This window comes from Piliocolobus tephrosceles, chromosome 15 (assembly GCF_002776525.5).
Source record: "Piliocolobus tephrosceles isolate RC106 chromosome 15, ASM277652v3, whole genome shotgun sequence".
In the NCBI taxonomy this organism is placed as follows: Eukaryota; Metazoa; Chordata; class Mammalia; order Primates; family Cercopithecidae; genus Piliocolobus; species Piliocolobus tephrosceles.
The window spans coordinates 33,234,346-33,247,846 of NC_045448.1; the positions used below are offsets into that span (position 1 = coordinate 33,234,346).

A 13,501-nucleotide genomic window follows, 5' to 3' on the forward strand; every position below is an offset into this window, starting at 1 on the left:
TCATGCCTGGGATGCAAGGCTGGTTCAACATACACAAATCAATAAACATAATCCAGCATATAAACAGAAACAAAGACAAAAACCACATGATTGTCTCAATAGATGCAGAAAAGGCCTTTGACAAAATTCAACAGCCCTTCATGCTAAAAACTCTCAATAAATTGGATGTTCATGGAACATATCTCAAAATAATAAGAGCTATTTGTGACAAACCCACAGCCAATGTCAACCTTAAAATATTTTATACTTCATTGTATAATAGTCCTTCATAGCGTAATAAAATGAGTTATATACATGTAATGAAGATAATTCATAAGAGTATTTCAGTTTATCATTTTTTAGTGTTTTAAATAGTAAGATTAAGTAATGGGTTCCTGACATGTGGCTATCTTTATGGAGTGGCCCTTTTAATAGATAAATATCTGAACACTTTTAAGAAATGTGTCCTGAGAGTTTATCAAATGGCCAGTACTTTAATGCTGGTTGTAGGTTTTACCCACACCAGACACCAGTTGAGGGAGGATGATTGGAGTCTGGAGTCCAGCCCATCCTCTGCTCATCAAACTCTATGTCCTGGTGCGGGTTACATCCTAGAGCTGCCCTTTTCTGATCCCCACACAGGGGTTGATGGAGTCCCAGTATCTTGATTGGATAAGTATCATTTAATCTCACAATCCTTTGGGGTTAGGATTACTGACTCAGAGGTTGGATGATCTGCTGAACTTCTCACTGCTAGTAAGAAGTATCCGGGATTTCAATCCACGTCTGATGATTCCAGTCCAGCACTCTTTTCTTACCACCACTGCTGGATTCTCCTTCCCCAGGACTCTGCACAGTGCAGCAAACACTCTTTGAATGAGGGTGCATTGCAGGTACTATAGGTACCAGCAATTGTAATACCTGAAAATTAAATCTTCTAAAATCTTATGAAACCATACTCCACCATCTATCACAATCTCTTCAAATCATCATTCAGCTCTGAAGCAACTCCAGTGGTGACTTTTTAATTGACAAAAATTACAAGCCTTGGTTACCAAATGATAAGTTTTGTACTATCTTTCCTCTCACATTGATAGGGAGATGTAAAAGTGACTGTGATCACAGCCCAACTTTGAATATCAGGGAAGTGCTACAGTATTACCTCAAAAATGAGATTAAAGTCTGAAGGTATGTGTTCCCAATCAGGCCAAGATTTAGATTGCATACATTACCCTACAATCTGTAATTTTTGACAACTAGCTTCAAAATTAAAAGTGTTTTTCACTGTTGCTTATAATAATTTTGTGTTGTAAATGCAGTAACATAGATATTTGTGGAATAATTGTAATGATTCTTGAATAGCCTTACCATCTGAATCACAGGGTTCATACAGATGCGCACGTAAGAAGGGTTGAAAAGTTATTTTCATGCACTCAATGTTCCAGGATTCATGACCAGTGTACTGGTGAATCAGGGATGGGAGTAGCTTTGTTTGTTTTTCTTTCTTTTGCCTTATTTGTATAAGTCCTGAAGTTAGAGGCCCAGGCAGCATGAGCAACTCTAGAGATGTCGAAATGAGGGAGGAGGAGATGAGACAAAAGGAGATGGTTAGGAGGCCGTCTGCCCAGACGCAGTCCTATTACAGGTGTGAGAGCAGCAGAAATACTTGAGTTCTGCTGTGGTGTGTAGTAACTTGTATTTCCTAGATGTGATAATGTAACCCATCAGTATGTAGTGACCACAGAACCTTAGACCTTGCAGAAATTGTAAAGGTCATCTGCTTCAAATCCTGAGCATCCCTGAGAGATGGTTTTCCATGGTCAGTTCCTAGTGAAGTCGGCATCTTCCATTGTTAAGGAGCATTAACTGTTGAGAGGATCTTCTTCTTAATGAGGTTGAATCCACTCTTTCTATGATCTGTAGCCTTTAGTCCTGCCAATACAAGTTAAGCATCCCAAATCCAACAGTCTGAAATCCAAAAGGCTCCAGGATCCAAAATGTTTTGAGCACCAATGTAAAACTCCAAGGAAATGCTCGTTGGAACAATTTAGATTTTGCACTTTTGGATTTGGGATGCTCAGCTGGTAAGTATTTGCAAATATTCTAAAATCTGAAAATAACTGAAATCTAAAATACTTCTAGTCCCAAGCATTTTGGATCAGAGATCCTCAACCTGGACCTTTATCATGCAACAGGCTTCTTCTTGCTCAGGGTATCTGAACACTGCTGTCATGTCTGCACGTAGTCTCACCATTCCTCCTTTCCTCAGTTGATCCTCACAGGACTTGGTTGCCAGAACTTTCATTTCTCTGCTTGCACTGCTTCAGCTAGGTCATGCATGGGCTGAATCCTGGGACAGCTGTGTAGGGTTGTAGTGTCTGTTAATCTGCAGCCCAAGGTTGTGTGAACTTTTTGAGGCATTATAGCCTGTTTGACCCGATAGGATTTTTGTTTTGGACTTGACTTAGCTAAATATCAGGTTGTAAATTTAGCACATTTCTCCAGGATTGCTTATTTGTAAGACACATCCTGAAATGATGAAGTTTTCCATGTTAAGGTAGTAAATAATTCACAAAGGAGGAATTCCATGTGTGTTTTTAACTTGTAAAACATCACCTCAATCTGTGCGTAAAAATATAGTTAGCGTGAGCCTATATGCACATGATTACTCTCACCAAAGAGCAGAACCTAGCAGTCATAGACAAGGATTTTCTGAATGCTGATCTCATCCTGTTCCATGTGATTCTCTTCAGTGTGGCCTTTTGGTGTGGGAGAGAGAAGATCTTTCCTCTACCTTCTTTTCTTCTAGGCATTTCTTACATCCAGGTGAGACCCTGTGGTGTTCAGTGATCTCTTGGGTGAGAACTCTGAGTATGGCCACAAAAATCTCTCAGATGAAGTTTCTGGCTGCACATCGAAGCCTCTTCATAGTTAAATAAGCGAAAGGCATATGGAGAACTTTCAGTCTTGTTATAACTGTGACTTCATCTCTTGTAGCTTATTCTTATACTGTGCAGACCCAGTTTGAAGACACACACAGTGTTGTGGTACCACTTACACTACCATTTATTTAATCAATTTGGATGGCTTACGCTGCTCTTGGCTGTGGACCTGCAAAAACAAAGCCATGGGATAAAGCGGCCTGAATCATGTAATGAAAACCTTGTACCTTTCTGGAGGCCCGGTTGAGAAGAAATGATTTATTTTTGCCCCACCCAATAAAACATTCCAGGAATCCAAGGTGAAAATTGGATTTTAACTGCCTCTAACATTTTGAGCATATAAAATCAGCAAGTGTTGAGTGTTTTGCTTGATTAGAAGACGAACCTAAAGAGTCCAGTATAAGAATGATCTGTATATGATGTGAACTGGTGTCTTACATCAATTTTATAAAACCGGAAATAAACCCTAAGCATGCTTTGGCAGCCAGGTTGCAACAGTGGGGACCTCTGTGTTTTTACAGAATCATTTTGTTCCCAGTCTTAGGCCTGGGTCATTGTTGCCCTTTCCTCCCTTCAGTCCTTCATATTTCAGGGTTATATGGTTTGTGATTAAGCTCAAGGCGTATGGAAACTACCTGATTCCAGCCCTGAGTATGTGCCTGTCTTCTCTCAGGTTCCCGTTTGTTCTCACGTTGGATGTGTCTCTCCCTCTTCCTCTCCCCACTCTGCGTGTACATGCGGATGCATGTTTGTTTCGCCATCTCTGGGACTACCTGCCCACCCACCACTTTATCATATTTCTTTTGGTCCAGTCTTCCCCCATGTCTGAGACTATTCATCTGTGGCCCCACCGCTGTTCCAGCCTCGGGGACTTTCCCTCACTGCACGTGGTTTAAACACTTCGCTGAGAGCCCTGTCTTCAAACAGACTTCTCCGAGTCAGTGCGTTGGTGTCTGGCACACAACGTCCCTCATTGTTTATCCAGTTGTGTTGTTTTATGAGAGAATTTCCTTATCTCAAGGAATGCGTGTCACGTGTCTACAGGAGTTACTGCCCCGGTTTCATGAGATGTGATGGGCTTGGGCTTTGCTGACTTACACTAGGGCTTTTTTCAGTGCCTTCCCCAGAATTACATGTTTTTTCAAGTTCATGTAAAAGAAAAAAGCAATTGTTTTGGTATGCCTACTTTTGCTTAACTCAGAAGGTCTTCAACACCAGCTTTATTAGGGAAATTCATTTTGTCTCAGGGTCATTTTTTATGGAGTCTGGTACTTTGGAGAGGGTGATTAGACTAACCTGTTTGATTGACAGGACCATTTACAATCTACTTCACTCACACGCCTTCTACTCCCTGAGGAATCCGACAAACATTAGGGGCTTCAAATGGGACATCTGGAGTAGGGAGCTTTTATCTATAATAATAATAATAATGATAATGGTAATGATACCTGACACACGTAAGTGCTCAGCTATAATGTTCAGCATTGCACGTGCCTTTTTTCTTTCATGTTTCATGACCCTGTGAGAAAGATACTATTATGCAATCTATGTTATGGGTAGGAAAATGTCTAAGATAATGCATGTAAGAAATCCTACAGTCAGAATTCATACTCAGGCCTCTCTAACTCCTGAGTCAGATTTTTAATCACTATCATATACTGCTGTTGGAGAGCACACAGCATCCTGTTGAAATCATTAAAAATAATGAAACCTTAGAACATCAAAGCTATGATGTAACTAAAACTTAGCTGGGCCTTCTGTGGTTTGGTCTTGTTTTACAATTTGGATATGTAGTCACTTAGAGCCTTAATCAGAATGCTGCATGCTTGGACCTGGCGGGAAAGAAATGCTGTCCCTGGAGGCCTGCCAGGTGACTGGTGTCTATTACCTGCTGTCCTTCTGGGGGCCACCACCTGCCTGGACCTTCTGTCACCACACACTGCTCACTAGCCTGGGGTATGGATGCTAAACTTCCATTGGTTTTCTTGTTTTTTTTTTTTTGAGACGGAGTCTCTCTGTCACCAGGCTGGCATGCAGTGGTGCAATCTTGGCTCACTGCAATCTCTGCCTCCCGGGTTCAAGTGATTCCCCTGCCTCAGCCTCTTGAGTAGCTGGGACTAGAGGCATGCACCACCACGCCCGGCTAATTTTTTGTATTTTCGTAGAGACGGGGTTTCACAATGTTGGCCAGGATGGTCTCGATCTCCTGACCTCATGATGTGCCCTTCTCAGGCTCCCAAAGTGCTGGGATTACAGGCATGAGCCACCATGCCTGACCCCTCCATTGCTTGCCTGGATGGCCTACAACTAGCTTGTTCCTTAGTTCCCTAGGTTGTTTGTTCCTTTCTTCATGCAGCGTTTCCTGAGCATTTGCAACATGTACTGTGTACTGGAATATAAACATAAGATACATACGCATTTAACAGAAATGCATCGCAGAGGCAGTAGACTATATAGACAGTGCTGTGGGATAAAAAGGAGGGAGGAACTCATTGGAATTAAGGAGATAGGGGAGGTTTCATAGTGATGGTTCTCAGAGCTATTAATACATCTCAAGGGTTGAATAAAGTCTATTCTGGGAAAGAGAAAAGGAGAGAGTGTTCCAGGGAGACATGCTTCTTTTGGAAGGATATGGTTTGTTCAGAAAATAAAGAGCCCTTTGGTATGTCTGCAGGATAGAGGTGGATGGGGACAAGAGATTGCCTCAGGTGGGAATAGGAAGAACCTTATAGATCATCCCAGAGTGTGCAGTTTTCAGACAATGGAGAGTCAGTGAAAGTTTTTAATCAGTAATGTGATCAGATTTGGATCAGATTGGAAAGACAACTCTGGAAACTGTTGAGAGGATTTTTGTAGAGACTGAGACAGAGGAAGGCAGAATAACCCCTTGGATGCTCTGCGTTTACACAGGAGACAAAAATGTGGGCTGTGTTAGCCTGCACAGCAGGGGTGGAGAGTCAGGTGGTCCTCCCCTCAGGCTGGGCTTTGGATGGGTCCACAGAGCAGGATCTGTTTTTTTAGGCACTTCCTTGCCCCACTGAGGAGGTCTAACTTTAGGCCCTTGCCTCTCAGCTTTTTCTCACTTCCTATGGTTGACCAGGAGTCTTACCTGGTCTTAACACTGGACAACCATGTTGCACCAGTAGCCTGTAAGTCCTGCTCTTCTGCCTGCTCAAGCCGGTCTTGCTTAAACATGCTGGCACCTTCCTAGCTTGGCTGACCTCCCCAGGTCAGAACACTTGGCTGCCTGGAGCCTTCGTCTCTGCTAGAGCTGATTTGGCCCAGCCAGTAATTGTTTCTTCTGTCCTGTCAGTGCCCGGGCCTTAGGGTTATAGAAAGATCAGAAGCCTCTTGTAGGTGGGACCTGTGCCATCTTCTCACATTTTACACACATGCCATACCCTTAGAGTTCTGTTCCCAGATGATCCACACAAGAGATTTAAACAGACAGATACAACTAAAATCTAAAAAGCTTATATTGATCTTACACATTATGAGGCTCTTATTAAGAAAAAAAGGCATTGGAAACGTAAGTTTTGTGAAGTACTCTGAGCACTGACAGATTTTCTTAGACTGGATATTTCCAAGGTCTAAGTCTAAGACTTCTTAGACTTGGTATTCCAAGGTGCTCTCATTTGGAAATGTACTTGTTCATTTTTGTGTTGTATTGATTTCTGTCCAGGTATTTTCTTTCCAAGTTTTACAGTTTTTTTCCTTTCTAATTGTGTCGATAACAAGGGAACTGGTTTATAGTGTGACTGTGAGGTACAGCAGTGCTCTGGGGCTGGGCATCCTGCACTCAATTAACCTTCATATTTCACACCTAATCATTGCAGTGTGGCAAAGCGCTCCCTGGCCTTTCAAAGCAAGAGGACTGCTGTGGAACTGTGGGTACCTCCTGGGGCTTTAACAAATGCCAGAAATGCCCCAAGAAACCATGTAAGTAATGTTTCCTCACTCCTTTGCAGGTCAATGTAGCATATCTGTTTTTTATGACTACTCGTTTAATGATGAGGCAATATTAGACTTTCAAATAACTCTCTTACTGAATTCTAGAATGTATAATAATAAGCATTTCCAGAAAATTGGCAAGTCTGAAAAAGTTTTCATGTCAATTATTTTGTAATAAGCACAGTTATTAATTATCCTCTTTAGTTGGATTACTTATGGGAAAAAAAAGTCTTAAGCGGTAATGAGCTAAAATGGACTTTTTGTCTCAGGGGAAGAGAAAATAAGATCTCTTAAAATGGTGAATAAATGTTTCAAACCCTATAAAAAGTCAGTGCAGTTGTTATTTCCTAGGTTTAAATTCCTTAAATGAGATTTTTATTAATATCCACAACTTATGTTATAGTTTTTGTTATGTTATCGGTTTTCAAATGTCATTAAAAGGAAAGCTGAAATGGAGAAATAATTGGTTGTTGATTTGTAAAAGAGAAACTTGTAATCACTAAGACACAATTCTTTCCCATTTTTTCTAACACTGGTTTTATGCTGTCACAGACCTCAGCAATATTAATGTATATCAACACCCCCGGGCTTCGATTTGTTTTTAAAGTATTTTTCAGAACATACTGATTTGAATAAATCAGGTTTACACGTTTTTAATACTCTCTTACCAACAATAATTTGTACCTTTAGTTTTTCAGTGTAGTATTAACTCTGGATAACTGATTTCTAATATCCAGAAATTATGAGGAACTTTTCACTAAAGTTCCTCATAATTAATGAATTCTTCATTTACAAAAATAATCCACGTAAATAAGGACATTTTCAGTACTGAGAGAATTTTCCAAGTAGATGTTCTAAGCTGATTTGATGATCATTTGCAATGTGGATTTCCAGGAAGTAGGTTGAGTGTGATGGTTCATCCTCACTGGAAGATCCAGTTTGCTTAAAATTATTTTGGCAACCTGACCAAAGGGATAGCTATGATACATTTGGTTTGATTTAAAAATTTTAGTGTTTGAAGTTAGGTAGACCTGAGTTCGATTCCCAGCTCTTTCATTTACTATTGAGTCTTGTGGATCATTAAACAGGAATCTATAGCTAAAATGTTGAAAAGGCATTGCCCTCTTTTTTTTCCCTTAAACCTGCCTCTTCTTTGTTTACTGTGTCTGTCTGTCTGTAGGAATATTGAGGGGGATGATATGTTTTCCACTGTTAGGTCGAAGGATTAAGGATGAGGGAATTCAGGTTCATAGAACTTTGTTTTGGGGCTAAGTCTATGTTCTCTAGTATTAAATACTTTCCCCATCTTTCTTATTTTTCTTTTTCATTTACCCCCTTCTTTGTGTATCTTTTGCTTAGCTGCCTCTCTTTTCTCTCGTGTCTAAACCCCAAAGTAGCAGGGATGTGATAGACATTTAAGGTAAAGCGACTCCTACTGTCCTTTTTTTTTTTTTTTTTTTATCCCTAACTTCCACTCTTGACCTTTTGTCATTTTTGTCTAGAATTGCGTCATTTTTATCTAAGATGAGTTCATTGATTTCTGTGGTTTGTGAGCTCTATATTTTAATCTTGATAAGAACTTAGTTGAATGTGAAAATGCAAAGTTTCTGTCACTTTTAACTAAATGTAGATGAAAATAAATCCATATGTTGGCTCATTTAATGTATAAAATTGAAGAAACTGCTTTCACTTCGGGGAGGGCAATGTGGACTATGAATGAAGTAAACTATTAACATCTTGACATTTATTCTGTTTGTGCTGTCTTATGTGACTCACTCCCAAGAAACACACTCAGGGTCACATTCTTCCTGTGTCATTTAAAAAGTTTTCCTTTCTTTGGTTGGGACTCCTCTCTAAATCATACTCAGTTTGGAAGGAAGCAGACTTTCCTTGGCTTTCTCCGCTATGGTTTTGTGTTCCACACCTCTTTTTTTTTTTCACTCAAATTAGTTCAAACTTTACTTTTCAAGTGGCTTTTATTTAACATTTGAAGTTTTTGTTTAGCCACATATAGAACGGCCTTTCATTGTTGATCTTTTTTTGTTGTTTTTCTGTTTTGTTTTTGTTTTTGTTTTTGTTTTGCCTTGAAAACTTAATTTTAAATCTGTAAATGATTTTATTAAATAGTTTGTGACCCATTAGAAATGTGCTTAGCATGAACAAGTCACTTGTCCTTTAAAACTTTTGAGAAGAAAATGAACATAAAATCCTTAGCTGAGGAGGACTGTAAGAGATTGCCTGGTCTGGCTCTCTGCCTTGAAGTAGATGACTGTTGAAACTTCTAAAACAAGTTAATATCCATCTCTTTTGTCTTTGAGGAATTTGCAGCCAGAGATCCCACAATCTCTGCAGGAAGCGTGCTCCAGAGGTCTATGGGACAAGACAGACATGAGGCCAAGGAGCTGAATGGGGGGACTCCCACACGCCCATAACTCCCCTCTTTTAATTTGCCTTTCCCAGACGCCTCACTCTGATCTGTTTTGGTCATCTGGGGGAATCTGAAGAGAGGGAAAATACAGCAAAGAAAAGAATTGAAGGAGAAGAGGGACAGCCCAGTACATGTTCACCCTGTTCGTTTAGTGGTGACAGATAAAGCTCATATGGGGAGGCTGAAATAATTTTATTTTTTAATAGAAAATTTCCCTTTTTATTTTTTACTTTCCCCTTTTACTCCTCTTTCAAGTCTTTTTAGTGGTCTAATCTTTCATCCCATTTTGATTATAGCTTGTTTTCTGTTGCATAGTATTCTCTTAATAGAATTCCTTATTGCAGGACATAGCAATGGCATTTGACATTTTGGGAGTGCTTGTCACACTTAGGCTCTGTGGTAGGCATTTTTCATGAATTCTCTCTAAACTGTGGAAGGACTCTTCCGTGCTCACTAGATGGGAATTACCTTCATTGTGGAGAATTTCTGTGTGAAACCCAAGAGGCTTGTTTCCCAAGGTCACAGCTATTGATAGGAAGAGGATTTGAAACCCACTTCTGCCACATCCCAGAACTTTGGCTGCATTCACTATGCCAGGTGGTCTCTCAGGTCTCACTCAAGAGTATCAGAATCTCAGGAAATAGGATTTTGTTGAGAAATTGGTGATTACAATATTTGTATTGTTTGCCTATTCTGAGTGCAGTCCTTTTAATTTCCTGACTTCCTCTCATCACCTGCCTATTCTTCTCAGGTTCATAATAGTAAGAATCATCTCATGACTGGGATACCCGAGCCAGTAATTAGGATGAGTGTATAATTTATTGTCTAAACTGGGACACTTTGGGGAGTAAAGTACTGTTAATTAACTTTGCTGGAATAACAGACATCACCCAGAATGTTCCAGGACATGTAGTAACCCTACCTACAATGGAGGGTTGAAGCACATCACTGGGGAGGAATAGATCCTTTGTGATGGAAATACGTAATCACTAATTAGAAGAAAATGTACAACAATCTCAAGATTGTTTCAGTTAACATAATAAAGATTTACCGATAACTTCTTGGGACTTTGTTGCAAAATAAGAAGTATCCTGAAAAATAAGCAGAATGGGAAAGAAATTATGGAGATACACATTGGTATTGGTTACTTATATTAATAAATGAATAAGTCAGTCTGCTGATGCCTTAAATGGCTTCAGATGTCGCTTATAATAGTCTAAGATTGTAAGAATGTAAACTAAGTGTGTAACAAAGCATTTCTTCCCTCACAGCTTATCATGGATACAACCAAATGATGGAATGCCTACCAGGTTATAAGCGGGTTAACAACACGTTTTGCCAAGGTAAGACTAACTGAATTCATTGATGTGGACTCAACAGTTGTTTTGGCTTTTTAGAAACATCAGTTGTTTGCCACAGCTTGCTCATTAGCCCAGCCTGTCACAGTGAACCACCTCATGTTCACTCCTTTTGGCTAAGGAAATAGAAGGAAATAAGTTTAAAGTATGGTTATTGGAATTGCTTTATTACCACTGACACTTGCTGCAAGTTTTTAATCTAAAAGAGTTTGGATAGAATCTAAAAGAGTTTGGATCACATTAGAGAGCACATGTGGTTTCCATGCTAGTCATATCCTTGCATGGGCATGTGCACATATGTGCTTGCATGCACCCACATGTACCTGGCAGTTCTACTTCATTGCCAGTGCATGGTTGGGCAACAGAGTTCCCTTTTCTCCTCTCATCGAAATGTTGCTGGTCATCTCAGGAACTAGATATCAGAGTAAACACATTTTGCCTAGGCAGGAAGAAAAGCTATGTAGCTAAGTGTGAAATGCCCTGAGTACTTTTGCTCAGTTTATGTTGAACAGTACAGCAAAGTTGTACAAGCAGGGGGAAGCTGGGAGATTGTCTGGTCCAGTGTCTATAAATAAGAAAACTCAAGCCCATAGAGGTTAAGTGACTTTCTTGTGGCAGCATAGAGCTGAGATTATAACTTGAGTTTACCAAGGCCTAGTTTAGTACCCAATATGATATCATATTTTGTTTTAGTTACTTTATGGGAAGATCAATGCTTCTAATTTCCCTTACATGTCTAGGATGAAGATGTTATTAGTAACTTGGAAATATGTGTACATTGAAACTGAGAAAGCAGAGAGCCTCCCAGAGTCTAATAGAACCAAAAGCCATGTTGAGAACATGGCACATGTCTTCTGACTTGTGTTGTGAGGATCTGTATCCTTGACCAGCATATGTATTTAGGATAGAGTAGATTAAGGTCATGTTACAGAGTATAGGTTAACCCCCTATTGAAATGGCTCATGTCAAAGGAATATCTTGATTACTTGAGAATTTTCTCAAGTAAATTGTCTAACGCCCTATTCAAATGGCTCATGTCAAAGGAATATCTTGATTATCTGAGAATTTTCTCAATTAAATTGTCTATAGTGCTGCATCTGTGTAACTTTTTTGATGTGTAGAGTCTTTGTTAACATAAAAGAATTTTCTTTAGAAATGCATATATATTCTGTCTTTAAAAGACTTTTTCTTAAAAATATTGTAAGCCCTCATCATATGTCACAGAATGTTGAGAAAATTACAATTAACCACTTAAGGAGAGGCCACCCATGACACATTTTGAGAAACATCTGTAAAACTTAGTAACATGGGAATATTGGATTAATCTACATTATTTTAGAGTCAGAATTTAAGATATCATTGAATTAATTAGATGGATGAATGAGTAGGTTAAATTAAATAATGAATAGATTTTAAGATTCATATTTTACAGTATAAACCAAGTTATTGTTTTATAGATTTGGATAAAAGTCTATAGCCTTAGCACATTTGTAGAATGCATTAGTAGAAATAGAATGAACAGGGCAGTGGAAGTAACAACCTTGTACACTGTGCCCGTAGAACTGATTTTGGGGTTTGGATGTTCAGTGTTCATTATTGTCTTTTGGTTAATAAAGTCAACCAAGTTTGTGAAGGGCCTAGAAACATGAGTGTGTTTAGCACTCAGAAGCATAGACTGAAGGGAAATATAATGGCTGCCTTATAAACACGCCTTTAAATGTTTGTAAACATGCCACTAAATGATTAACTGTCTTACAAAACAAGACATACCTAATCACAGGGGACACTTCAGGAAACTAGGTGTCTAGGGGCTAAAACTTACATGGAAAAAATGAGCTGTAATTCCTTTCTTTTTATGCACAGTCTCTGTCCCAGGGGACAGATGGTAATGATAGCATCATAGAACTGGAATGTGCCTACGAGCCATCTAACCTTATATACTGTTCAGGGTAAAAATACTCTATCATATCCCTGGCCAATAGTTATTATGAAACTGTCAAATCACCTGTATGGACGGGAAGCTCAGTACTTCCAAAGACATTTCATTACAAAGTTGTTGGGGAACTCTATTCTGCAGAAAAGTCTTGTAGTTGTTCCATTAAACTAGAGGACAGAGGAGGGTCCTTATTTACCTTTCATTATTCCAATCCTGCATAGCTAATTGTTCGATACATTTTCCAGAATGCTCCTAATTTATCTTAATGTCAAATGGATAAAATATACATATGTTCTCTAGGTATGGTGTGTTTTCATTTGTTTGCCATTTTTTACCATTCATAGATATTTGAAGACAGAAGGCTTACTCTCTCTTAGATAGTTTTATGGTGTTGTTTCTTCCTTATGTATTTGGAATAATTCACAGGAGAAGACATTTGGCCCTGAAGTTTCAGGGAGCAAATTAATAGCTGTACTATTATTCAGATTTCCCATTACTACTTTGTGTCAGTTTTGATAATCTGTATTACCTTAGAAAGTGCCATTTTATCCAAAATGTCAAATTTATTAATATGAAATGTTTTCCTAATATTCTTTTGTTTTCTTTTTAATTTATATAACAACCCCCGTCCCTTTTAGTTATATTGCTATTTGTGCTATATTTGTTTTTCTTGGATTAGGCTTGCCGGTGATTTATCAATGTTACCAACTTTTTCCCCCAAAGAATCAATTATTTGCCTTGTTGAAAACATTTGTCTATTTCACTGATTTCTGATCTTTGTTTTCTTTTCCTCTACTTTTTTATTCAATAGCTACTGTTTCTGATTTCTTCAGATGCATACTTAGGTCATTGATGTCAGCCTTTCTTCTTTCCCTGAAATATAAATAAAAGTAAATTTCTATCAGTC

General features: G+C 38.9%; 1 protein-coding gene across 4 annotated transcripts in view; it reads left to right on the forward strand.

Annotated features, from left to right (window-relative positions):
- The window catches only part of LTBP1 (latent transforming growth factor beta binding protein 1), a 455,184-nt gene that overhangs the window by 264,875 nt on the left and 176,808 nt on the right, over window positions 1-13,501 (forward strand). For all 4 annotated transcript variants that reach the window (XM_023216379.2, XM_023216380.1, XM_023216381.1 and 1 more), the window contains 2 exons: window positions 6,758-6,860; window positions 10,572-10,643. In XM_023216379.2, the coding sequence (XP_023072147.1) occupies window positions 6,758-6,860; window positions 10,572-10,643 (175 nt within the window). The remainder of the gene's footprint in view (window positions 1-6,757; window positions 6,861-10,571; window positions 10,644-13,501) is intronic.